General features: G+C 37.6%; 1 protein-coding gene across 1 annotated transcript in view; it reads right to left on the reverse strand.

The window, feature by feature from the left end:
* Nucleotides 1–27836, reverse strand: part of LOC150079220 (uncharacterized) — a 309701-nt gene that overhangs the window by 117467 nt on the left and 164398 nt on the right. Inside the window, exons 6-7 of the mRNA XM_090382453.1 lie at nucleotides 19034–19195; nucleotides 2863–2956 (exon numbers count right to left, since the gene is read on the reverse strand). Coding sequence (XP_090238579.1) covers nucleotides 2863–2956; nucleotides 19034–19195 — 256 coding nt within the window. The remainder of the gene's footprint in view (nucleotides 1–2862; nucleotides 2957–19033; nucleotides 19196–27836) is intronic.

A 27836-nucleotide genomic window follows, 5' to 3' on the forward strand; every position in this document is an offset into this window, starting at 1 on the left:
TGTCTAATCCACACTTAAATTTTGTGTTTATATGGCTATTGTTTCACATTTTTAGGTAACTGCTGCATAGTTACATTTTGGAGTGTAAAGGAGCAGTTGTTTTCTAGCTTCCCAGTATATAACTTTATGTTCTATCTTGTACTTTTGAATTTTTTTACCTAATTAATTTCCACAGGTTTTGAAGTATGCTATATGAGAGCCTTTGCAGTTTGCACATCAAGACAATTCTACATTACAGTCTGCTTGTGTATGGTTGTTGGACCAACAGTTATAGCAAATTGCATCTTCCCAGCATGTTGTTTGTGAATGTCCAAATTTTTGGCACTTATAGTACCTTAAAGGGTTTGGTATATATGAAAGAAAATGACACAATAGGTAACTTGCTTTTACTGTTGTTGGTAAGATTGGAATATTGAATGTAAGTATAATGTAGGTACAAGTTTTTCTTCTTTTTTAGTCATTATTCTTTTTGCACGTATGACTTTTTGTTCTTGCATTTCTTGTACCAATCCATTTAATAAATCCCAGTCTGCTATGACTCCTTTTGAAGTGATGAGAATTCTATTAAAAGATGCAAGTTTAAACAGACTTTGGGCCTCAATAGGCTTTTGTGTCACTGTTTTATTCCATTTAATAAGAAGTGGAAAAAGTTTACTCCTAGTTTGATTTGTCAAGGAATGAATTATGAGAAATGGCACATGATCTTGTTTGAACATTTCTCTTCTCAGCATCATGACTGGTTTTAAAGTCATGATATGCTGAGCCTGTGGGCTTCGTTGGTGGTAAAGATTGGGCATCCATTTGGCTCTTCTGGTCCTGCCATGGGGAGGCAGGAGTATAGTATACATTCATTCTTTTTTTTGGCTGATTGCTGTTTTATAGTTGGTATAAAACATCTAGTAGCTTCTACCATAACATCCCTGAATGTTTCCCATTTAGAATTTGCTGTTGCTAACTTTATCAGTTGGTCCCACTGCATAAAATTTGAAAACTGAGACTGCAATTGTCATCTTTTCAAAAGCATAAGCCCTTTCCCTTATCTTCAACAGTAGTTGCATATTTAAGTTATATCTTTACAACTTGTGGGGGCTCACATCTGGTGAGAATGGGCTTGGCAAACCCAGGATCCTGAGCTGGATATCATCATTTTTTTCTTTCTTGCTCTCTTGGGGTAACATGGGAATTTTTTTTTGGCTGTTGCAGCATAAGCCCCAGGCTTCCTTGCACCATATGGCTAATAATAATAAGTATAATCCACATCGGTAAATTGTCATCACTGCCACCTAGTGGGTGTTTTATCTGCTGATAATCAGATCAAAAGTATTTCTTTCACCTGTTGTTTCTCTTACAGGCCTATAACAACAATCCTACCCTCATTTTTGTTTTCCCAGTGTTAATGTCACACCAAACTGATCCAACATTGCACTGCTTTAAATTTTATGTGCTTCTTAACTTAGAGTATGATCTCTCCTTCTGTTCTGTCTCTCCCTTCTGTATAGATTTACTTCCCATATTCAAATTCTGAATCTCTTATATATGAGTGACATCATGTCTCTGATATCCCCGCATTTTATGATTTGATCAGCACTTCAAATTAATTACTATGCTCCTATCATTAGCATACATGCAACTGATTTTACTCTTAGTAACCCTAACACAGCCCATGTATTTGCCTGTTCCACGAAGACCTCCAGCAAGTCTTGAAATCTCCGACACCTTACTTTCCAGGCCTGTTCCAATACAGAAGCAGTTAAAGAATCACGTTTTAACCTCTGCCTGCAGCTCTAGTTAATATATTAGTCTGTGTATCCCCCTCATGCTAACAGTTTTCCAACCCACCTAATATTCTATTCAACAAATATTCTTGTATCCTTTCTATTTAAGTGTATCCCATTCCGAGAAAAATCCTATCCCATGTGCCTTGCATAGTCTCTCCAGGGCCAAATTATGTCCTCATGCGTGTGTGTGTGTGTGTGTGTGTGTGTTATTCAAGGGTTGTTAAAAAGGATGCCACCAGTGTTAAGTTTACTTAACCCATTAAAAGGGCCTCCATAGCCAAGTAGTCAGGAGCGGGAGTGCAGTAACACACGCTTTGAGTAGACCGGGGTTCAAGCCCCTGACTGCTGAATACGGTCGATCTGCCAACCTGCACTGGACCAGCGTGGCAGATTATGGTCCATTTCCCTCAGCATGAATTGTTGAGGAGGCTTCCATCCTGCAGTGGGTTGATAATCGCTGCACTTTACTTTTACCCATTTAAAGCTTTAAACACTTCAATCATATCTTCTTGCAGATGCCTGCTTTCCAGACACTGCAATTTATAGAACTCAAGTCTTTCTTGATAAGAAAGCCCTTTTATCTCCTAGCTAATCTTGTTGCACTTCTCTGCATCTGTTCCAATAATAGGAATAATGAAGAATTAGGGTAAGGCCAAGATGGCCTTACCCTAATTCTTCATTATTCCTATTCATTCCAAAGATGGAATGAATATGCTAACTCTTTGTTAGTAGAGTGCAAGAATGCTTTAAAGGAGGAGTGAAGTACAATACCACCAACTCTGCCAGAAATTGTTAGAAAGTCTTCAAATATGTATTTAGGCTCTCATTATGGCCAGTGGTGGGCCAAAACACTAATCAATACTTTGAATAAACATTTTTGTTTATGACTACAACTAACCATGTTATGAATTTTGCTAGGATAGTATACATCTATCTACTATTATCTATCACAAATTCTGTAACAATGAATAAATGTCACAGATCACAAGCAAATTGATATAAAATTTGATAAATATACCATTTTAAAAATACTATGCTGATCCTATTGGGAACATAATTTTAACAAGATGGCAAAAATACTTACTAATAAAATCGGCAGGATTGTAATGTGGGGATATGTGCATTCCTATATTGCTAAAAAAGTCAACTATGTTTTTTGTGTCTCCAAAATATGCTACCTGTATTAAGAATAAATAATAATTATAATTTAATAGCTGAAAAATGTAAAGATAATTTTTTTTAAATTTCTTCCAGTATTTTTACTATCACAAAATGCTAACTAAAGTATCATAAGTTGATATTATTATTTGGGGATGGGATTGCCAGATGAAAAACTGGAAGTTAGGAGAAGGGGGTTAATTTAAGAGAAGTGTAAAAAAATGCATACAGCAAAATAAATTTCAAGCAGTGAGAAATGCCATAAATTGTGTAAATAATGATTAATAAATACCATTTTCAATTTAAAAGAAAGTTAAAAATAAATTTGTTATAATAAATACAAAAATGGAATCTAATAGATGACTCATAGGCACTTGTGTTCTTTTCAGAGTGTGACTGATTTAGAGTTAAACACCTCAAATGACCATGCTGATGCCTGGTTTCCAAACTTTCCAGCTTATAAATCTGAGTTCTCACCTTGTAAGAATATCCCTTTGAATCCACAACTAATCTTGTTTTCCTTCTTTGTATCCAAGAAAGTTGATATCTTCCTGAAATGTGATTTTGAGACATATAGTCTAACCATCAATTTGTAAAGTGAGATAATTACCTGTTTATCTCTACTGGTAAAATTCCTGTCTATCGTTGACAGTAACTATTATGTACTGTTTTATCAGGCTTATTACTGTTCAAAGAATTTCATATCTGACTGTATTACAACTGCCAGGTTCTTTTCTGACACAAGATGCCAAGTGTTCTGTGGCCAAGTCATCCTAGTGTATTCTCAAAATGCATCTTTTTACTAGGAAATCTTTCTTCTGCCTAGTTTAGATTTTTAATTTAAGTTACACAACATTCAGAAGACTTCCCCTTTACAAACAGTAAGTGAAGTCAGGAAAGATAACACATCTTTCCTTTATTTTTTTGTTTAAACTAACTTAACTGACTGTTTGGCCACTTGTGGCATTACTTCTGACTCCCTGTGTTTGGGCTAGTAACCTGAAGGAAAAAGCCCCTCAAGGTCAAAAGGAGTAGAAAAGCATAACCATGTAATTAGTGTTTTTATTAATATTTATTCTTTGTCCCTAGCCAAATAGCTCCCAACACAATAACAATCATAAAACTGATCACAACTTCTTTCCATCCAAGAGACTTTTTTCATTTTGTTTATTAGCTATTTTAATGTACACCATCCATTATGGGGTTCCTCCACCTCAGAGATAAGAACAACTGATAAAAGCGCTGGTTGACAGAGAAAATTTAACGTTATCAAATACTAACTCTCCTATTTATATCCATCTCCTTACATCTTCTTTCCAAGTGTAGACTGGGTAGCTCTTAACAATCCTCTCAACAGCAATTATTACCTTCTAATATGTAAAATTCAAAACAATCCTACACAATAGAGAGAGAGAGAGAAAAGCAGAAAGGAATCACCAAGAAAGAGAAGAATGATGATATCCAGCTCAGGACCCTGGGTGTGTGAAGCCCATACTCACCAGATATCATGCCAGAAAGTGTGTTGACTTGAGGTAGGATTGTTTTGAATTTGAAAATAAGTCAGTGCCACTAACTACTGACTGCTTGTTATACTTTTCAATTTGGTAATTCTGAAAAGTAATCATATTGCTTTTACTCACCACTACTAAAGTCTAATTTAAACAGACTTGTTAAAGATTGCCACTGTTCTACCAGTCTAATTACAAATTTAACCAAAGACAAAAAATATGTACACCCATGTTTCAATTTTTTTTTACTTCAGTGGCATGCATCAGTTGAAATTGTTTTTATTTTTCTTTCCTTTTAGCACTTCTTTCTAGATAGTAATAAATGTTTAATAAGTGGGCTCACATCTGATGGGTATGGGCTTGGCACACCCAGGGTCCTGAGCTGGATATCATCATTCTTCTCTTTCTTGGTGATTCCTTTCTACTTCTCTCTCTCAGGGTAACTCGGAAATTTTTTTTTGCCTGGTGCAGCATATAGCTAATAATAACCATTTTTTTTTGCAATTTTACTATCGATAAACATACTTCTGAACAACATGCCTGCACAATCAGTGTAACGCAGAGAAAGATTATTAGCATTAGCAAAGGCATATGATGCAAGAAAGCAAGTTATATAGCATCAGCCAAAAAAAAAAGCACCCTTATCATTTCACCCATCCACTCCCTCCAAATGTCTGTCTAGTTCTGCCTTGAATCTATTTAAGCTATCAACTTCTACAACGACAGATGGAAGTTTGTTCCAGCAATCAACCACCCACTGGCTAAAGGCAAACTTCTGCACATCTATCCTACAACTGTCTTTCCTCAATTTGAATTTATGCTTTCTCAGCAAGGGGAAGGATCCCATCAGCATTGAATATGCTCAAACCATTCAAGGCTTTATACACCTTAATCAGGTCACCTTGCAGGTGCCTAGTCTCCAGACACTGTAATTTGCAAAACTTGAGCCTTTCTTCATAAGAGCAACCCTATGACATGCTCTATGAACCTTATATTCTATGACAAAATATGCAAATAAACATTTGGAATGTATGACATTGTTGTCACTAGGAAATGTGACATCTATTTGGGCAATTCTTTCTATGCACTGCACACTGTTGTTATGCTTATTTTTTTGCAAATGTCTGATTACATCATGTTTCCTGCCACTTGAATTGAAAAGTCACATCTTTACATGGTGCTCGATGCAAACAATTCTACAATACAGAAAAACCTTGCTTACATGTCTTCTGAAATGTTACCCTGCATTTCATTGGCATCTTCTAAAAGTTATTGGTAATTGGCTTCACACTATACAAGTAATATAAAATGACCACACATAATAGAGAACAACCATGTTTTCATTTTGCAATGTAGACTATAACAGCACACCTAATGGCTAATTTGTTAATGAAAATAAGCAGAAATTATAAAAATTTTCAAATTTAACATGGTTTGTGAAGAGAAAAACTGAGTTTTTCCAAAAAAAGATGGAGAATCTCTTTTTTCACCAACTATATTACAGTTAGACGGCGATGGGTCAAACTGAGTAAAAAGGATGGATCCATAAATCCAGAGAGTGTCAGCTGTGCAGTACTAACCAGTCAACTGTATCAACCATCAAACCGGAAATCCACCACTCCCCGTGGACGAGATCTAATATGACTAATCTCCTCAACACAACACTGAATATTCTCATAGTTTAACAATTATGTATGTCAATGGTTAAAGAAAGCAAGCAGTGTTTAACATTATTAATGTTGGTGCACCCTTCAAAGTAAGTTATTGATTCTATTGCATCAAAGGAGCTGTCTCTCAATGTGGAAACCTAATATAAAATGACCACACATAATAGAGAACAACCATGTTTTCATTTTGCAATGTAGACTATAACAGCACACCTAATGGCTAATTTGTTAATGAAAATAAGCAGAAATTATAAAAATTTTCAAATTTAACATGGTTTGTGAAGAGAAAAACTGAGTTTTTCCAAAAAAGATGGAGAATCTCTTTTTTCACCAACTATATTACAGTTAGACGGCGATGGGTCAAACTGAGTAAAAAGGATGGATCCATAAATCCAGAGAGTGTCAGCTGTGCAGTACTAACCAGTCAACTGTATCAACCATCAAACCGGAAATCCACCACTCCCCGTGGACGAGATCTAATATGACTAATCTCCTCAACACAACACTGAATATTCTCATAGTTTAACAATTATGTATGTCAATGGTTAAAGAAAGCAAGCAGTGTTTAACATTATTAATGTTGGTGCACCCTTCAAAGTAAGTTATTGATTCTATTGCATCAAAGGAGCTGTCTCTCAATGTGGAAACCTGTATGTAGTGAAGGGACCTCCCAGTGACGCTGCTGTCCTCCAGATTAGCATGACTGGGAAACATTAATCACAGCCTAACGCTGTAGGAATCTGGTGCAACCTGGTAAATTTGGAAAGGACGATCCTTGTGGTTGAGGGGGCCCAGCTTCAGCACATCACTTTAGCCCTTGCTTTGACAAGATGAGAGGTTCTGGGACAACTTCACCACAGGGACACATCTGGTGAGTATGGGCTTGGCACACCCAGGGTCCTGAGCTGGATATCATCGTTCTTCTCTTTCTTGGTGATTCCTTTCTACTTCTCTCTCTCTCTCTCTCTCTCTCTCTCTCTCTCTCTCTCTCTCTCTCTCTCTCTCTCTCTCTCTCTCTCTCTCTCAGGGTAACTTTGGAATTTTTTTTGGCTGGTGCAGCATAAAGCCTCAGGCTTCCTTGCACCATATGGCTAATAATAATAATAAACTTGTCCAGCTTCAACTTGCTGGTGGTTTCACCAGCAAGGGTCAGCCATGTCAATGTCACACTTCAGTCCTCATGGTCCAAGGCATGATTCGGGCTAGCTGAAGTACATGAGTATCCCTGCTGTCCTATTCCTTAGTGCATATAATGTTTGATAGTTGGAGAACCTGGGCACTGAAATAACCAAAATAACTCACAAATTCTGATAGTAGAAGCTCTTCTTCTTCTGTGGTTCAAAAAGTTCTTTACCAGAAAACTATATGAACGGATAATGTCCCCTTAGTAAAACGATCTAGAACTGAAGACACATACCTGATTGTACACTCCACCAGTGAAAAGATCACAGGAAAAATGTCACAGTTCTTCATCCAGAAGGGATAACAGGTTCCCTAAAATCAGTCAAATGGCTTCACTCTGGTGACATGCTTGCCAAGACTAGAAACAACAAGCATTCAGAACAGCTTCGCTGAGCCACATCTATTGGGGTAATTCCAATCATACTAATGCCCCTCAAGATACTGAACTCAACTTGAAGTGTAATTTCAGAATGTGACATTCTCGACATGTCTGAGGAAGAAATCTGTTCTGAACTGAAAACCCAAAGAATGACAGCTGAAAAAAAAAATTTGTACATAGGAATGCGAATCTATAAATCTCATCCTTACCTTTACTTCACTGTCTCCTAATTCAATCAAATCCAATATCTTAACTGCCCAGTATGGTCACATACATACCAAATTTGTTAAGATGTTTCAAGTACAAGAAATTTGGACACTTGCAAATAACCTGTTGTGATGCTCTTGCATATGCTCAATGTGGCACCGCGGACCATGAAATTATATCACGTTCAACTTTAAAACCTACCTGTATTGACTGCAAGGAGAACACCCTGCATACTCTTGAGCATGCTAGAGGAGGAAGAAAGAAAGAAAAAGAAATACAGCAACTTAAGGCAGAGCTGAACATATCATACCCGGAGGTGAGAAAAGTAGTGAAACCAGTAAATTGCAATAAGCTGAAAATGTTTCAAGGAAATGTTCCATTGCCCACTATTTATTGAGATCTTAAAAACCCACACAGGAAATTACTCAGCTACATAACAATACCTCCTTATGCTCCAGAGGTAAAGAAACACTATAGAAAGCCCAAGGGCCAACACTAATACAAGAAAAAGTGGATGTCAAGGCTAAGGAGGTACATAATGAAACTCTTGGTGGAGGAAGAAATGGATACAGGACAGAGTACATATTTCTCCAAAAGAGAAAAATAAGCCTAAATAATGGCTAAATTCATACAGTGGAACTGTTTTGGATTGTGGCAAAATACAGATAACATTCCTCCTGCAGAAGCATTAACCTACTTACTTTTGCAATGGTAATGAGGAACCATACTTAAAAGTAACTTATGATCCCTTCTTGCACAATCTTTCTATCATTCATAAATATAGAAGTGGGGGATGGTCCTGCTCATGGAGAAGTTGCCACTTACAACCAGCTCAGAGATGGTAGCAGTTCTCATTATAGTGGGAGTTTTATCAATGGTCTGCTCTATCTGGGATTGACATTCCCCAAACAGACCTCAATGTATTATATTGTTTGTCTCCTGTCATACTTTTTGGGAATTTTCATCGATATAGTCCCCTCCTGAAGTAGTTCTGACATTTATGGAAGGGTACGTGTTCACTGATAATGACCTCTCTCTTCAAATGTGGCAGCTAACATCTTTTTTCATGTGTTCTCTGCCATTGATCTTTCTAACTGCTCTCCTCCCTTCACTTACATTTTAATCTAGGGGTAAAGGAGAACCCACACAGAAGTGATCATTTCCCTCTGAAAAATTTGTTACTAAGCATCTTCCTTAAATGACTGTAATGATGTTAAGTTTAACATCATTACAGTCACCTATCAATGATGCAGTAATGCACATCACAGAAAATATTATCCATGCAACTGCATTTCCAAAAACATAGTGGAATCCAGAATGAACAGCAGGAAAAAAAAAGGCTCAAAATGAGCCGTTTTTTTTTTTGGGAGAATATTCCAGTAATATTCCACCACAACCAATCTCTTAGCTTTTAAATGTGCACACAGCAAAGCATGTTATGTTTGACATTAGAGACAAAAGGATACATTGATATGTTTAACATCCTCTATTACCTAATCTCTCCACCTCTAAGAATGTCTGGGATAAAGTCTGGAAAATGAAAGGGGAAAAAAAAAAACATCACACCCTTCATTGATCCTGAACTCTAATGGATGTGCTATTGCAGATTCAACTGTAATAGCTAATGTTCTTGGGGAAGCATTTTCAACATCTCTGCAATATCTACACCCCAGAGTTTCTTGGAGAAAGCTAAAGGCACCTGGGGTGTATAGGATCTATCCAATTATATTATAGGAGACAGCAAACCTTTAACATAATTGTGAGAGCATCTTTGGATTTATGGGAGCTTCCTGTGGACTGTAGATGTGTAAATGTATCTCCAATTCTCAAAAGGGGAGATAAAAGGGTGACATGAGTAATTACAGACCTCTTAGCTTCAGGAGAAAATAATGGAGTCACTGATTAAAAGAAGTGCCAGCATGTTACTTCTAAGGCTGACACTCCATCTTCTATTTAACTACAACTCTATTCAGCACACCAGGATGAACCCTGACTTCTTGCCAGTTGATACAGATTGCTCAAAGTCAAAACTTGTCTGTGGGATCTGTTGCTGTCTTCCCAGACATTATAATATCCATGCAGATCCCCCCCTCCCCCAAATTCAGAGTTGCATGCAATGAATTAGCATTGGATCATGTAGAAAATACATTTTCAGTGATACTGGATGAAGAATAATCTTCATCCAGTCCTTCCTGGGATCAGCAACAACTAAATTATATTTTGGAATTCAAGTTGTTTTAGCTCAGCTCTACATAGGACACAGTCATATAACATATGACTGTGTCCTATGAGAGGGCGCTGAATCTCTTTAAAAGTTACAGCTATCAGTTACAGGCTCTGCAAAAACGATAAGTGTTTACCTGTTATTTACATGATTGTTATTTTATATTGTACTTAATACGTAGTCATATAGTTATAGTTACGCTGGTTATTTTTTATTTTTAATTTAGATAAAGAGTTTTTGTGGATTTTACTTACGATAGCTAAAACCGTTATTTCGTTCCATTTTTGTAGCCATTGTTTTTGGATATAGTGGTAGGGAATTCAAATTTTTTAATTGAGGTAGCTAGGTAGCTCTAACGCATAATTATATAGTAATACGCTTCACTGTTTCTATTTAATAGTTTCTATTCAAATACTATTGATATTTAATTTATTGATTTTATTAATTTAAACTACCATGCCCCAAACTAGAGCAGCAAAGCAACGGGCACAAAGTGGCAGGAGTGCTGTGACTCGGGGGAGAACTGAGGGGGGCAATTCTCCAATGCATCACAGCCTAAAGAAATGTGCAACTTGTGAAATGTTTGCCGAACTCTCTGGAACGGAACATGATATTGCCATGGGGGATGTCTTTGTGTGTGCGCGATGCAAGGAGTGTATCGAAATCAGGCAACAACTCAGCGTTCTTATGGGCCTATATGAGAGCTTGAAGGACAGGGTGGATGCCCTCGAAGGAACTAAATTGAGGGGCCCATCAGGCTCTCAGCTGCCCACATCAACGCCAGAGCTTGCACTTGGTCATCACGCAACACAGCGGCAACCCCTAAGGCAGAATGCACTGGTCCCACAGGAACTAGTTGTTGTTGGTGACTCTATTGTCAGGGAAACGGGGAACATCCTTTGTAAAAAGGATAGGTGGAACAGGACCAGGGTATGTCTGCCAGGGGCAAAGGTTGATGACGTTGTAGAGCGGATATCATCTTTCAAGGGCACAAAAGGTGATATAGTTGTACACGTTGGCACTAATGATATTAAGAGTAGGAGACCGGCAGAATTACTCAACAAGTACAGGTCACTGTTGAAAAAAAGCCGTGAAATAGGGTTGAATTTGAAAGTGTCTGCAATTCTGCCCAGACACGACAGGAGGGAGTACATGATGAGAGCCTTGTCGATCAATTCGGCCCTGGAAGGATTGTGCAAGGCTCAAGGGGTAGAATTTTTTTCAGCCTGGACTGTACTTGTTAACAGGAGAGATTGCTTCTACAGGGATGGGATACACTTAAATAGAAAGGGTGCAAGAATATTTGCTGATGCTATCGAGGCAGTGTTAGGTGGGTCGGAAAACTGCTAGTTTGGGGGGATACAAAGACTAATAGTTTAACAGTAACCGCAGGCAGAGGTGAAGGTGATTCTTGCACAACTTCTATTAGAATAAGAAGCGACCTGGAGCGAGGGGTGTTGGGGGTTTCAGGGACGGATGGCAGTCATCATGGAATAGTTGGGTATATGGGATGTGTTAGGGTAACAAGGAATAGGCATAGGAGCATGTATGCTTGCATGTATACCAATGCTAGAAGTATAGTAAATAAATTTGATGAATTTGAAGTGTTGGTCAAGACATCAAAGGCGGATATTGTTGGGATAGCAGAGACGTGGTGTCACAAAGATATAAGGAATGCAGAACTGGAATTTGGGGAGTACAATGTGTACAGAAAGGATAGACAGGACAGAAAGGGAGGGGGTGTTATGCTGTTAATTAAGAAAAACATAAAATCAAAGGAAGTGCACCAAGTTAATATAGATGAACAGTGCTCTGTTGAGTCAGTTTGGTGCGAGATAAGCACTGCGAAAGGAAAAATAAGGGTAGGAGTGTGTTATAGGCCTAATGACTTGAATGAGTACAATGAACAATTGTACAGAGAAATAGAGTGGGCCAGTAAATCTGAATGTCTTATAATGGGGGATTTTAACTTCCCAGATATTGACTGGAACTTGTGGGTTGGTCACTCACACACCAGTCAGACTTTTGTGGATTTATTGGATGATTGTTTTCTGCAGCAGCATGTTCGAGAGGCAACCAGAGAAAGTAATACTCTTGATCTGGTTATCAGCAGTGATCATTCGTGTATTAAGAATTTGCAGATAAAGGAACCACTAGGTGGCAGTGATCACAGTGTGCTGAAGTGGGATTTACTCAAAGAGGTAACTACCGTCAGGGGTAAAGGAAAGGGTTTTTGCTTCCGTAAAGGGGAGTACAGTGGTCTCAGACAGTTTTTAAATTCTGTACAGTGGTATCAACTGACGATGTTACCAACAGTAAATTCTAAGTGGGAAGCATTCAAGGAATTAATCGTGGAAGCTACTAGACTTTATATACCGATTAAGAAATATCGTTCAAGGTTTAGGCCTAAATGGTTATCAAATGAACTAATGAGACTCGTGACAGAGAAGAAAAATGCATGGGATGCATATAAATTATCAGGTGACGCAGAAGCCTGTGGCAGATATAAGCTAGTCTGTAATCAGGTCACAAAGGAGGTTCGGCAGGCGAAGGCGGATTACGAGAAATCTTTGGCAAAGGATGCTAAGAAAAACAGCAAGGATTTCTTTACTTATATAAACTCTAAAAGGAAGGGGATGAATATGATTGGTCCACTTGACATCGATGGTTCGACTGTTGATGATCCTGCTCAGATAGCAAACAAACTGAATGAGTATTTTGCATCTACATTCACACGTGAGGAATTATTACAGTTTGAAAATGGAAGAAGGTTATCAAATTGTAGCAGTGTGCTTAATGATTTTGTAATAACTGAGAGCAAAGTGGAGGAGAAATTGTTGAAGTTAAACATAAGAAAGGCACCTGGGGTGGATGGGATCTATCCAGTTATTTTAAAGGAGGCGGCAAAGCAACTAAGCAAACCCTTAGCCATAATTATGAGAGCATCCTTGGACTCAGGGGAGGTTCCCACGGACTGGAGATGTGCAAATGTGTCCCCAATTCACAAAGGTGGATCGAAGGGTGACACGAGTAATTACAGACCAGTTAGTTTAACTTCTGTTCCGGGTAAAATAATGGAGTCACTGATTAAAGATGCATTGCAGGATCATCTAGACAAGACTGCAGCAATAATTCAAACACAGCATGGGTTTGTTAAGGAAAAGTCTTGTCTGACAAATTTGATTGGTTATTATGATGTGGTCACAAAGGAACTGGATGCGAAAAATAATTTTGATATCATATACTAGGATTTCAGGAAAGCTTTTGACACTGTTGCGCATGGAAGACTACTGTACAAATTGGAGCAGAATGGTATTAAGGGTAAGTTGCTACAATGGATAAAAGGATGGTTAAGTGGGAGAAGACAGAGGGTGGTAATCAATGGGTGCTGCTTTTCATGGACTAATGTTATTAGTGGAGTCCCACAGGGTTCGGTGTTGGGTCCACTGTTGTTTTGTGTATTTATCAATGATATTGATGAAGGTATATCAGGCTTAATGTCGAAGTTTGCAGATGACACAAAGGTTGGCAGGGTTGTTAATGACAGTAATGGCAGTGTGCTACTGCAACAGGATCTAGATAATTTGGGCAGATGGGCTAAGAAGTGGCAACTGAAGTTCAACCTTGACAAATGCAAAGTACTGCATATGGGTAGAAGTAACCCCAGAGAAACGTACCAACTGTGTGGTACTACACTTAAGGTGGTAGAAAATGAAAAAGACCTGGGAGTAATTGTGCAGTCAGATATGAAGTTTTCTGAGCAATGCAGACAGGCTGCTAGGGCAGGTCATGGGGTTTTGTCAATGATATATAGGAATTTTGCTAGCAGGGAAAAGGAGGTGATTGTCCCTCTGTATAAGGCAATGGTCAGGCCACGCCTTGAGTACTGCGTACAGGTCTGGAGGCCTCATTTTAGGAAGGATGTAGATTTGCTTGAGCGTGTACAGAGAAGAGCAACACGATTGGTGAGGGGAATGAAGGGATTCTCTTACCAAGAGAGGCTTAAGTTCTGCAAATTGCAGTGGCTGGAGACTAGGCACCTGCGCGGTGATCTGATTGTGGTCTATAAGGCCTTGAATGGGTTGAGCACGCTGAATTCTGATGGGATCCTTCCACTTGTTCAGATTACGAACCTACGGGGACATAAGTTCAAATTAAGAAAGGACAGATGTAGAATAGATGTGCGGAAATTTGCCTTTAGCCAGCGGGTGGTTAATTGCTGGAACAAACTTCCATCTGTAGTTGTGGAAGTTGATAGGTTAAATAAATTTAAGGAGGAACTGGACAGGCATTTGGAGGGAATGGTGTGATGATTTTTTTTTTTTTTTTTTTTTTTTGGCTGATGCTGCATAAGCTCCTACACTTGCTTTCTTGCATCATGTGCCACTACTACTACTACTACTACTACTACTACTATATTCTTTCTGCTTATGGGCTGATGACTCTCCCATGTGTGAGCACATGGGAAAGTCATCTGTGACACCATTTTAATCACCAATCATGCCTTTATTGAATGTTGTTAATTTTATTAATCCATGCCACTTATGTTTTAACCATCTAACTGAACCTCATACTCAGATTTTATCTTACAAAGACAGCATATCTGAAATTTTTCATAAACTTGTTTAAATATATATGTTTTTTAAAAGTTATTATATACACCCTTACTTCTTTGTTTTTATTTATTGACAGTAATTAATTGTTACTTATTTTACTTATTATTTTATTTACTAACAATTATTAATTGTTACTGCTTAAAAATCATAAAAGATTTTTATACATGGTATCTACTTTGTTGTTACCAATGACTTTTAATGTATTTTATTTTCAGACTCTGAACAACCATGGCCTACGTTGCCCATGTCCATTAAAAACAATCTATTAATCAAAGGAGATGTGCTTCAACTCTTTAAACTGCTACTGGAAAACAGGACTTTCTACCTGAGGACAAATTTATAGAACTGACTGTTAGATAAACACAGGTGACCCTTAAGGGGAGTATTATCAGGTTTATTGTTTAAGGCTCTGTTACATTCATTCACTGGAACAGGAATGTCATACTGGTTTATGACAATGATCTGAAAATCCTTACTCCAGTCAAGCTCGGCATCCAAGTCACAAACCAAATGAATAGCACTCTCCACCAACTAGAAGAATATCCCAGACAGTGTGGCCACAGCATAAATCCCACTAACTCTGCACAAATATACTGATTTAGGCATAGTGTTTGATTCAAACTTAAGGCTCCATTGCCACCTTAGTCACTGTAAATTAAAATCTATAAAGTTAAGATGGATGATGAAGCAGTACCTGGACTACATCAGAGATATAGCTACAAGCTGAAAATATATTCAATGTTCTATTCCATCTTATATGGAACTAAAATCTGGGGCACTGCATTTCCTACCACTATAAAACTTCCATTTGCAACTGAATATTGAAATCAAGTTCATCACAAACATCCAGATACTATCTGGCATCATCTCTTCTTCTAAAGTATGGGGAAACTTGATTTTGTAACGTCTTTACACAAACATTGTAGTTGTTCTCAATGTTCTCATTGAGAACAACTACATCTCATGTAGAATCTATCCATGATGACTATCATGGATAGATTCATCCCTATCAACAACTTAATATTGGAAACCTCAGGAAATTTGCATTTATGCAAATTTCCTGAGGTTTTCAACTGATAAGACTTATCATCAAGGGATCCTCAAAAATTGAAGCGCCTCCTGTTTAAACCCTGTGTTTTATAGGATATGTAACAACATACTAAATGATTGATTCCATATTTATTATCATTAGCCATATGGTGCAAGGAAGCCTGAGGCTTATGCTGCACCAGCCAAAAAAAAAAAAAAAAAAAATTCCCCGAGTTACCCTGAGAGAGAGAGAGAGAAGTAGAAAGGAATCACCAAGAAAGAGAAGAATGATGATATCCAGCTCAGGACCCTGGGTGTGCCAAGCCCATACTCACCAGATGTGAGCCCCTGGGGTGAAATATATCATCATCATTCATAAGTAATGTTACATTTCTCATTGTGTAATATGAAATCACAAAGAGAATATATATCATTATCATCCATAAATAATGTTACATTTCTCATTGTGTAATATTAAAACACAAAAAGAATGTATGATATGTGATGATGTCAGACATTTGATGTATGATGTTAATTCTCTATTCATACATTTCAAGTTGTGTCTTTGCTAGATATTAATTAATTGGTTTTGGTTTGTTGAACCCCTGACATATCACCGTTATGCCAGAAGTTTAACAAACCCTTCCATTTTTAGACCAGTTGTATAATTTTTTTAACTTCCTGTAGCAATATATCTTAGTCCTCACTTTTAATGTCAACTTTTAAATGTCAACAGAAAATCAGTTAAAACCATCTTGTGATTCTTATAATATTATGACTATCAAGCTATTCCAATAATTCTTCTTACTCATGCTGTTTTTTTTTTAAGTTGAGAAAAGACATGTGGCCTCTTTGAGTCACAGTCCCTTTTCCTGAAATTAAATTATCCCCTTTCCCCTGGTACTTTCCTTAACATGCTGATATAAATAGCAATCGTCACAACCTACTTTTTTTTTTTTTTAAGATATGTATCACTTTTATATATGTGACAGAAGTGCAAGTGCTGGCAGTGCTAGGAAATGAAGATGAAAATGATTAAGAAGTATGAAGCAGGACAAAGTTTGTCAGCTATTGCAAGGGAATTAGGTCTCGCTGCTTCAACAGTGAATGCTATTTTAAAGAACAGTGCGTGTATAAAAGAGCATGTCAAAGGATCAATGCACTTAAGATCAACAGTGATCACAAAACAGTGTTCTGGTGCTATATCGAAGATGGAACAGCTGTTAATAATATGGATGGAAAATCAGATTTAGAAGCAAGTGCCCCTGAGTCCAATGGCCATTCAAGCAAAAGCAACAAGTATTTATGAAGATATTAAAGATAAGTACGGGGAACCCCGTGGCAAGCAGCAGGTGGTTTAATAGGTTCAAGCATAGCGCTGGTTTCCAAAACATTAAAGTATGCGGTGAAGTCATCAGTGCCGATTCTGCAGCTGCAGAGAAATTTTGTGATGTGATGTAAAAAATTATTAATGAAGGCGGCTATTCAACCCAGCAAATTTTTAACATTGATGAGACTGTAATGGAAAAAATGCCAGATCAAACATACATTGCCAAAGAGGAAAAGACAATGCCAGGTTTCAAGGCTTCAAACAATACGGCCATGCTCTTGCTTGGGGCTAATGCAGAGGGAGATTACAGATTAAAACCAGTGCTTGTGTGCAATTCTGGAAATCCTCGTGCATTTAAGGGCATCAATAAAGCCACCCTACCTGTGCATTTCCGATCGAACCAGAGAGCATGGATAACAATATCTCTCTTTGAGGATTGGTTTAAATGCTGCTTCATTCCTGAGGTTGAAAAATATTGTAAAGACAATGACGTTCCTGTCAAAATTTTGCTGCTATTAGATAATGCTCCTGGACATCCTATGCATCTAGATGATTTCAATTCGAATGTGAGAGTCATATTTCTACCGCCAAACACAACTTCACTCATCCAAACTATGGATCAGGCTGTTATTTCGAATTTAAAAGCACACTATTTATGCACAACATTTGCTCAGACATTGTCATTGTCTGCAGTAGATGGTGAGAAAAATTTTACATTAAGAACTTTTCGAAATCTTAAAATATTTACCACGCCATCTTAAACATTAATAAGGCCAGGACAGAAATTACTAAAAGTTGTTTCAATAGCACATCGAATAAAATATGCCCACGGCACGTAAAAGACTTTGAAAGGTTTGAAAAAGATGAATCATATGAAGAGGTTACAGATAAGATTGTAAAGGTTGCAGAGCTACTTCAGTTGGAGATTGATGCCAAAGACTTGAGGAGTTAATAGAGGAAGAAGAGAAGGAATTATCTAACGAAGAACCTATTGACTTGCAGGCAGCGATAGTAAAAGAAGAAAACACTGACGAAGCTCAAGATGAACCAAATGAGAAGCCAAGACGCTTCATCACCAGAGAGATGGCAATGGCATTTCTTGAAATTGCAATGGCGAGGTTTGAGAAGATGGATCTTGACAGCGAACGATTCTTAAAAGCTAACAGAGGGGTGAATGATATGCTTGCTTGCTACAAAGAAATCTATGATGAAAAGAAAAAATCCACCGTCCATTAATATGTTCTTTCGTAAGGTTGAACAGCCAACCCCTTCTAAATCTCCACAGTGGCGTACTTATCGGCTGAAGACATCAATTCTGGAGAGAATTGATGTCTTCTAAACAATGCTCAAGAGGTAAAACTTACTGACGTTATGCCTGTCTCCTCTCTTTTTTTGAAATTTTTTAAATTGCACGCTTTTGTAATTTTTCCTGTGCATAAGATAAAAAAATTGAATAAATACAATAAATAATTCTATTTACATATTCGTCAAACATTTCTTTTTTGATTCAATCAATTCAGCGAGATCGTTGCGAGTGCTACACAAGCATGGGGGAAATTCCAACTTACGTAAGTCGGGGAAGTTCCTGTATATGGTACTCAAAGATGCAGCCTAACCATTATCTTATACAACAGGATAATCATCTTATTTCTGTGTATTGCTAACAGAACCTCATGTATATGCTGTTCAAAGAACTTCATGTCCCACTTCATCCATTTAGGTCTAAAACTTGAACAGTATCTCTTAGTTTGTATAAAAAGGTAAGTAACTTCTGTTATTATTATAGATATAATAATATTATTTGCAACACACTACTTATAAAATAACTGTGTCCAGATATTTTGTAAACAGTTTTCTGTGAATGAAGAAATCACCAACTCTACTATGTATTTACACTGACATTCTTGTGAAGATCACTTTATTTTTTTTACCTATCAAATAAATTTAAATCTTACCTGTCCATTACATAGTAACAGAACCCTATCAAACATGTAAAAAATTTGACTGGATGGTTGATGGACAGTGACTACTAAAGTTTTGTTCTCTTTGGCAGCATATTTCTTCAGAGTATCCATAAGAGAATGAGCAGTACTTGAATCCAGACCTGATGTTGGTTCCTATGAAAACAAATAGTGTATACATATAAATTTTATTATATTCATCTTTCTTTTAAATATAATTTGTAATAAATTCACATCAGCACAGTATTTACTGGCATTGAAATAAAATTATGTGGCTGTTCTGCTTAGAAATTAGAGTAATACTACTATCACTAAGTGTGCTGCTGGTCAAAAGTCCTTAATATTTTATTTACTCATTTATGGCATCAAAATATGTAGCATTAGCATTAGTAGAGGCATTTGATGCAAGAAAGCAAGCTTATGCAGCATCAGCCAAAAAAAAAAAACCCACTTCCACTTCACCCCTCTGTTCGTTCAAAATACCTGTCCAGCTGAGCCTTAAACTTATTTAGGCTATCAACCTCCACCACAAGGGATGGAAGTCTGTTCCACCAACCAACCACCCGCTGGCTTAAGGCAAATTTCCGCACGTCTATCCTACATCTGTCTTTCCTCAATTTGAATTTATGCCCTCTCAGGTGATTTTTCTGAGCTAGAGGAAGAATCCCATCAGCATTGAGCATGCTTAAACCATTCAAGGCTTTATACACCTCTATCAGATCACCTCGCTGGTGCCTAGTCTCCAGACACTGTAATTTGCAAAACTTAAGCCTTTCTTCGTAAGAGCACCCCTTTGTTCCATTCACTAATCTTGTTGCCCTTCTCTGTACTCGTTCCAGCAGCTCTACATCCTTCTTGAAATGAGGCCTCCAGACCTGTATACAGTACTCTAGGTGTGGCCTGACCATCGCCTTATACAATGGAATAATCACCTCCTTATCCCTGCTGGAAAAATTCCTGTATATCATTGACAATACTCCATGAGCTACTCTTGCAGCCCGTCTGCACTGCTCAGAGAACTTCATATCTGCCTGCACAACCACCCCCAAGTCCCTTTCATTCTCTACCACTGTCAGTGTAGTACCACAGAGTTGATACATTGCTCTGGGGTTGCTGTTTCCCATGTGTAGTACTTTACATTTGTCTATGTTAAACTTCATTTGCCACCTCTCAGCCCATCTGCTCAACCTTTCCAGATCCTGTTGCAGCAGCATAGTGTCAGTAGTGTCCTTGACAACCCTGCCAACCTTTGTATCGTCTGCAAACTTGGACATTAAGCCCGATATACCATCATCAATATCATTTATAAATACAGAAAACAATAATGGACCCAACACTGAGCCCTGAGGGACTCCACTAATAACATCAGTCCACGATGAGCAGTGTCCATTGATTACCACTCTCTGTCTTCTCCCCCTCAACCACCCCTTTATCCATAGCAGCAATTTGCCTCCAATGTCACACTGCTCCAATTTGTGTAGCAGTCTTCCATGTGCAACAGTATCAAAAGCCTTTCTAAGATCCAAGTATATAATATAAAAGTTATTCCCTGCATCATAGTATCCAATCAAGTTGGTCAGGCAAGACTTCCCCTTAACAAAACCATGCTGTGTCTGAGCTATAACTGAAGTCTTGTCTAAATGATCCTGCAATGCTACTTTAACCAGTGCCTCCATTAATTTTCCTGGAACAGAAGTTAAGCTCACAGGTCTATAATTACTTGTGTCAGCCTTTGATCCTCCTTTGTGAATTGGGGTCACATTTGCACATTTCCAGTCTATGGGTACCTCCCTTGAGTCCAAGGAAGCTCTCATAATTATGGCTAAGGGTTTGCTTACTTCCTTTGCTGCCTCCTTTAATATAACTGGATAGATCCCATCCCCCCCGGGTGCCTTTCTTGTGTTTATCTTCAACAGTTTCTCCTCCACTTTACTCCCAGTTATTTCAAGATTCTGTAGCTTACTGCTAGAGTTGAATACACCTCTGGCATTCCCCTCGCTGAATAACTCCTCATGTGTGAATGTCGATGCAAAATATTCATTTAGTTTGTTAGCTACCTGAGCAGGATCATCAACAGTTGACCCATCAATATCAAGTGGACCAATCTGATTCATCCCCTTCCTTCTAGAGTTTACATAAGTAAAGAACTCTTTGCTGTTTTTCTTTGCATCCCTTGCCAAGGATTTCTTGTAATCTGCCTTCGCCTGCCTAACCTCCTTTGTAACTTGGTTGCATATCAACTTGTATCTATCATAGGCTTCTGTGTCACATGTTAATTTATATGTATCCCATGCATTTTTCTTCTCTGCCATATGCCTCATTAGTTCATCTGACATCCATTTTGGCCTAAACCTTGAACAATATTTCTTAGTTGGTATGTAAAGCCTAGTAGCTTCCAAGATAAGTTCTTTGAATGCTTCCCATTTTGAATTTGCTGTTGGTAACATCATCAGTTGGTCCCACTGTATAGAATTTAAATACTGTCTCAGTCTATCGTAGTCGCCTTTACGGAAGCAATAACCCTTCCCTTTACCCCTAATGGTAGTTACCTCTTTGAGTAAATCCCACTTCAGCACACTGTGATCACTGCCACCTAGTGGTTCATTTATCTGCAGATTCTTAATGCATGAAGAATCACTGCTGATAATCAAATCAAGAGTATTACTCCCTCTAGTTGCCTCCCGAACATGCTGATGTAGAAAACAATCATCCAATAAATCCACAAAAGCCCTGCTAGTGTGTGAGTAACCAGCCCCCAAATTCCAGTCAATATCTGGGAAATTAAAATCTCTCATTATAAGACTCTCTGATTTACTGGCCCACTCTATTTCCCTGTACAGTTCCTTATTATACTCATCAGAGTCATTAGGCCTATAGCACACTCCTACTCTCAATTTTGATCTCCCAATGTTTATGTCACACCAAACTGACTCAACACTGCACTGTCCAGCGATGTCGACTGGCTTCACTTCCTTGGTTTTTATGTGTTTCTTAACTAATAGCATAACCCCTCCCCCCTTCCTATCCTGTCTATCCTTTCTGTAGACGTTGTACTCCCCAAATTGCAGTTCTGCATCCCTTATATCTGTGTGACACCACGTCTCTGATATCCCAACAATATCTGCCTTCGATGTTTTGAGCAATACCTCAAATTCATCAAATTTATTTACTAATATCCTAGCATTGGTGTACACGCAAGTATACCTGCACCTGTTTCTATTCTTAGCTACCCTAACACAACCCATGTGTTTACTTGTACCACAATGGCTCCCAGCAGTCTCTGAAATACCATGCATCTTGTTTTTCAGGCTTCTGCTCATTCTAATAGAAGCAGTGCAAGAATCTCTTTCACCTCTGCCAGTGGCTACTGTCAATCTATTGGTCTTTGTCTCCCCCCAAGCTAGCAGTTTTCCGACCCACCTAACACTGCCTCGATAGCATCAGCAAATATTCTTGCACCCTTTCTATTTAAGTGTATCCCATCCCTGTAGAAGCAATCTCTCCTGTTAACAAGTACAGTCCAGGCTGAAAAAAATTCTACCCCTTGAGCCTTGCACAATCTTTCCAGGGCCGAATTGATCGACAAGGCTCTCATCATATACTCCCTCCTATCGTGTCTGGGCAGAATTGCAGACACTTTCAAATTCAACCCTAATTCTCGGCTTTTGTTCAACAGTGACCTGTACTTGTTAAGTAATTCTGCCGGTCTCCTACTCTTAATATTATTAGTGCCAACGTGTACAACTATATCACCTTTTGTGCCCTTAAAAGATGATATTCGCTCTACAACGTCATCAACCTTTGCCCCTGGCAGACATACCCTGGTCCTGTTCCACCTATCTTTTTTACAAAGCATGTTCCCCGTTTCCCTGACAATAGAGTCACCAACAACTACTAGTTCCTTCGGGACCAGCGCATTCTGCCTTGGGGGTTGTCTCTGTGTCACGCGATACCCAAGTGCAAGCTCTGGCGTTGATGTGGGCAGCTGAGAGCTTGATGGGCCCCTCAATTTAGTTTCTTCGAGGGCATCCACCCTGTCCTTCAAGCTCTCATATAGGCCCACAAGAACGCCGAGTTGTTGCCTGATATCGATACACTCCTTGCATCGCACACACACAAAGACATCCCCCTTGGCAGTATCATGTCCCGTACCCGATTGCTCTGCAAACATCAAGCAAACAGTGCATTTTATAAGGCTGTGAGTCAGAGGACAACTGCTCCCCTCAGTTCTGCTCTGAGCCACAGCACTTCCATTAGCTTGAGCCTTTTGCTTTGCTGCTCTGGTCTGAGTCATGATTCTATTAATTTATTAATTAATTATAATTAATTATGTTATGTTATTAATTGTTAAATATAATTAATTATATTACGTTTGTAATCTAAGTCGTTATATGTATTTATTTAAACATACAATTTAACTGCTAACGAAGTTCAACTAACGCTATCTAGTACGGTACATAACTATCGTATCACAAAGGCGGGAAAGTTATGAACGGTAGTTACGAACACGTGGAAACCCTTACCGATACCTTTATGCAATTACAAGGCTGAGTAAAGAATAAATACACCAAATTAATCAGAAAATCACAAAATAATGTTATACTACTAAATTTAAATCAAAAGTTTTAGAAAAACAATAATTTCAAATCAATAAATAAGAAAAATCCACTTAGTGGCTTTGAACACGACCGTCACTAGTAGCCTCGTCAGCATGTAGAAAGAATCTACCCATAATTAACCTCCTTTTAGCCTTACATCTTATTTGGTTTTCATAAAGTAGGTTCCCAGTGATCAGTCTAGATTAATGATGCACAATTGTTTTCTTCAACCGATTCATTGTTTGTGGATCACATTAAGAAAAGTTAAAAATGAATAATCGAATAAACACTTTTGGTTATTAATAACTTCTTTAGTGAAATTCACTAAAGAAGTAGCACCTCTAACATTTAAAATATGTGAAGAACAAAACAAGTAAATTCTAAGAAACACACACACACACACACACACTGAAAAAGCATTGTGAGAACTACTGTGCCATAATGTCACCCGAGGTATAGACACAAAATGCCATGCATTTTTTTTTTTGTTTTGTTTTCTTTTGTTTTTATATGGCATATTTAAAATTGTTTACAAAGCCTTCACAAAACATGAACAGAGCTGGCTCAAGGTACCAGCTGATCAGGCTACTGCCTGGAGTACCCTGATCCTGATGGCACAATATATTTTAATATCTGCATTGTCAATAATGATCAAGTTCAAATACATTCTTGCTCTTCAATACTTTCCTAAATATGTTGATATACAGGGTGGTTATAATTAAAGTGCATCATTTCAGAGCTGGCTGTAGGTAGAAAACTGCTATGTTAGAAAGATTAAATTTGGAATGTATACTTATCCAATGTGTGCAAAAAAAAATTTTTTTTTTTTTTCCAAAACCTGTCACCAGGAAGCAATACTGTCACTATGTTAAATTGGGACAGTACTGTTTGGATGGTTTGCTGTGACACAGATGTCAGTATCATCAAATCTGTGTCCACTATATGTTGCAAGTGTAGCATGGCAAATATAATGGGAAATGTTGGCAACATGCCTTGTGATGCTTCCCTTCAAATCAGCCAGGATCGCATATGTCCTTGATAACTACCATAACCAAAAGCTACAAGAATTGAGGTCTGAAGATCAGTGGCCAAAGTTTGTTACAATGCAACCAAGATACTAGATGACCAAAATCCTACATAAAAATAGTTATTTCCAAAAATCCTTTTCCCTTTTCTTTTCTAATTAACAGTGCATAATTTAGGTATCGTAGATATCTAATTATGCACTGTTGCCCTTAGCACAATGGAGTTAAATAAAGACTTGGAATAATTGAATTCATAAGTCATTTTAAAACTCTGACTATAACTGCTATTATCTAAATCAGTTACTATTACAAGCTTGTAGCTTTTATGTAAAAGCTACAGGCTTTGGGAGTATTATCCCAAAAGTGATTAGAAAATACTGGCATTTAAAAGAGGACCACTTTCCCAAAATGGGATGCACAAAATGATTAGAAAATTCCAAGAAACAGATGAAATAGCTCATGCCACAGGACATCCCTCCCCCCAAGTCATGGCAACTGTTGCTGTGGCCAATGGTGTGCACAACGTTCATCTGTTCACATGAGGACAGTACACAACAGCTTAACATTCCATGGTCATCTGCCTGTAAAGTTCTTTGATCCATTATTCAGTGGTACCTGTACAAGATCCATATCAAGGTAACAACTTTGTTCTATGGTTTGGGATTTCTGGCATGGATGGAGGTCAATTATGTGGTTGGAGAACATCTTATTGACCTATGAAGTTCATTTCAAGTTAATTGGCAGGTGTGGGGATCATCACTACCAGGTTTTACAACCTCTCCACTGTCCATTTGTGAGTTTACAGTAAATTTCATAATTGGTACTTTTTCTTCAAGGATGTTCCAACTGATTTATCCAGAGATGCATACCACGAGAGCACATTATTATTGCAATCTTCTCCATCACTGTGTGATTCCTGCTCATATCAGTGTCTTCATACGAGATTTCAAAAAGGGATGAAAAATGCTTCATTTCAACAGTCTTACAAATGTGTCATGTGAAATGACTGAAAATATTTTCTGTCATTTAATTTTGGAGAGTTAAAAACCTTAAAACCTTATCATTCAGCTACAGTCCCATTTCTGTATCATTGGGGGGATTCAGGAACATTATCCCCTATGGAGATCCCATTATTGAGATAAATGAGGTCAAATGATGAAATACCTACTGGACAAACAAACTCTGCTCCATGGTCAATTCAAGAACCTATATGTATATAAATTTTTCTAAAAATACTAGCTCAGCAATTCACCTGTAAATATGTTTGCCAGGTATAATCTGCTTTTTGACTGGACTGTTACTGATGGTCCACTTAACAGTGGTTATTTTCTTGTGATCAGTAAACTGTTTAAAAATGATGTTCCACTACTTGAAACTTGAATGAAGTGGCAGTTTCAGAAAGCTGACTGGGCATTATATGTAAATCTTGCCCTACTAGATGAACAGATTGTATCCTTCCAATCCATAGATGTTACTGTTACACACATTACAAATCAGATGCCAGCAACCATCAAAGCTACAATTCCACACACTAACTGCAGACTAGAGGTCTGCACAGTCCCAGGCCAGGCATAAATAATCGTAATGAATTGTTATTTCGGACTTTTTCGGCCTCTTACATATATTTTTTTATGTATTTAAATTTAAGGAATATATACTTAATAAAAGCTTTGACTAAGTACATATTCTTAAAGGTTTATCAGAAAAAATGTGTATTATTTGTCTGTTGACACTTTCAATTGACCAATAAAGAGCAATTTGCCAACACTTCTAAAATTCACCAAAATTTGTACTCTTTCATGGAAATGATCCATCAGCAGTGCAAGCCCTGAAAGAAATTTTAGTGCAGCCTGGTTAACAGTGCAAGACTGTCGAGCCAATTTAAGTACGACAATGTTGACTCTATTTTATTTCTGCAGAACAATTTGCAATAAAAGCCATGTAAAGAGGAAGTGGCTGGTAGAGGTGGTTATTGATATTCGTTTTGGAATTATATTATATACGTTGAAAATTTATTCCATTTTCTTTTTTTTATAATTAATTTGGATATTTATTATCGTTATATAATTATTAATACTGAATTTTTAATCTGAAAATTTAGTTTATTATTATGAAACTTCAATGTAATGCTAGTGATTTTATTTATCTAAAAAGTTTCAATTGAGGTGGGATAAATTTTGGTTTTGGGAGGGAAATGAATTTGAAAAACAAATTTGGGCTTGGGTCAGGGCTGTCTAGACTTCGGGGTCAGGCCAGGCTAGGTAAAAATAAAATATGTAGGAGGCCCATGCAGACATCATAGGCACTCCACTTTCTGATGAAGTGAAGAAAAGCTAAAAAGGAGAAGCATAAGGCCTGAAATCTGTTCCACCTAGACCAAAAACTTGATACATTTGATTCAAAAGCAAAAAAAAAAAAAAAAAAAAACACATAAGGGTAAACATTTTTCTTCCATATTAATAAAAAAGTACACTGTAAATGTCCATGAGATATTTTTCAACTTTCAGAGGAAAGCATGCAACTATCTTTTTGGAACACAAATTAATAAGATGACAAGGACAGCCTACTGCCACCAAGTGTTCCAATTTCCTCTTTTAATAACCATGCTACTCTAGATTTTAGGCCTACCATAACACACACATTATCAGCACTAATTCCCAAAGAATTTTTGAAGGGATTCCACTACTTTCAGGTTGTTCAGATGATGCCCAACAATGTTGTACCCTATAGTATCTCACCTTCCAGTGCTGGCAACGAGAGCAAGCTGCTTTCAATTTGATGACTTTTTTTATATAACTAAAGGTTACCACAACTATAGCTTGGAATCACTTTGATTACTGCCATCTGTAGCAACTGCAAATGGTTCATTTTTTCAGAGCCATCTACCTCTTCTTTCCCTATCTGTGCAATTTTATTAACAATGCCTGCTGTTTCTGTTCTTCCACAACTGTATATATTTTTGCTATTTCACTATTGGGAAACATATTTCTGAACAACATGCAACTTAGAGAAGAATTATGTGACAAAAAATAGAAATAAACATTTGGCATGTACAACATCTGGTTTTGCATATCTTTTTTGCAGATGTAAGATAAATTACAATAACTGCCGCCTGAAACTGAAAAATCACATCTACTTATAATACATAATATAACATAATAAGGCAAACAAGTT

The sequence above is a fragment of the Mastigoproctus giganteus genome, chromosome 10 (assembly GCF_048544385.1).
Source record: "Mastigoproctus giganteus isolate SK-2022 chromosome 10, ASM4854438v1, whole genome shotgun sequence".
Classification (NCBI taxonomy): Eukaryota; Metazoa; Arthropoda; class Arachnida; order Uropygi; family Thelyphonidae; genus Mastigoproctus; species Mastigoproctus giganteus.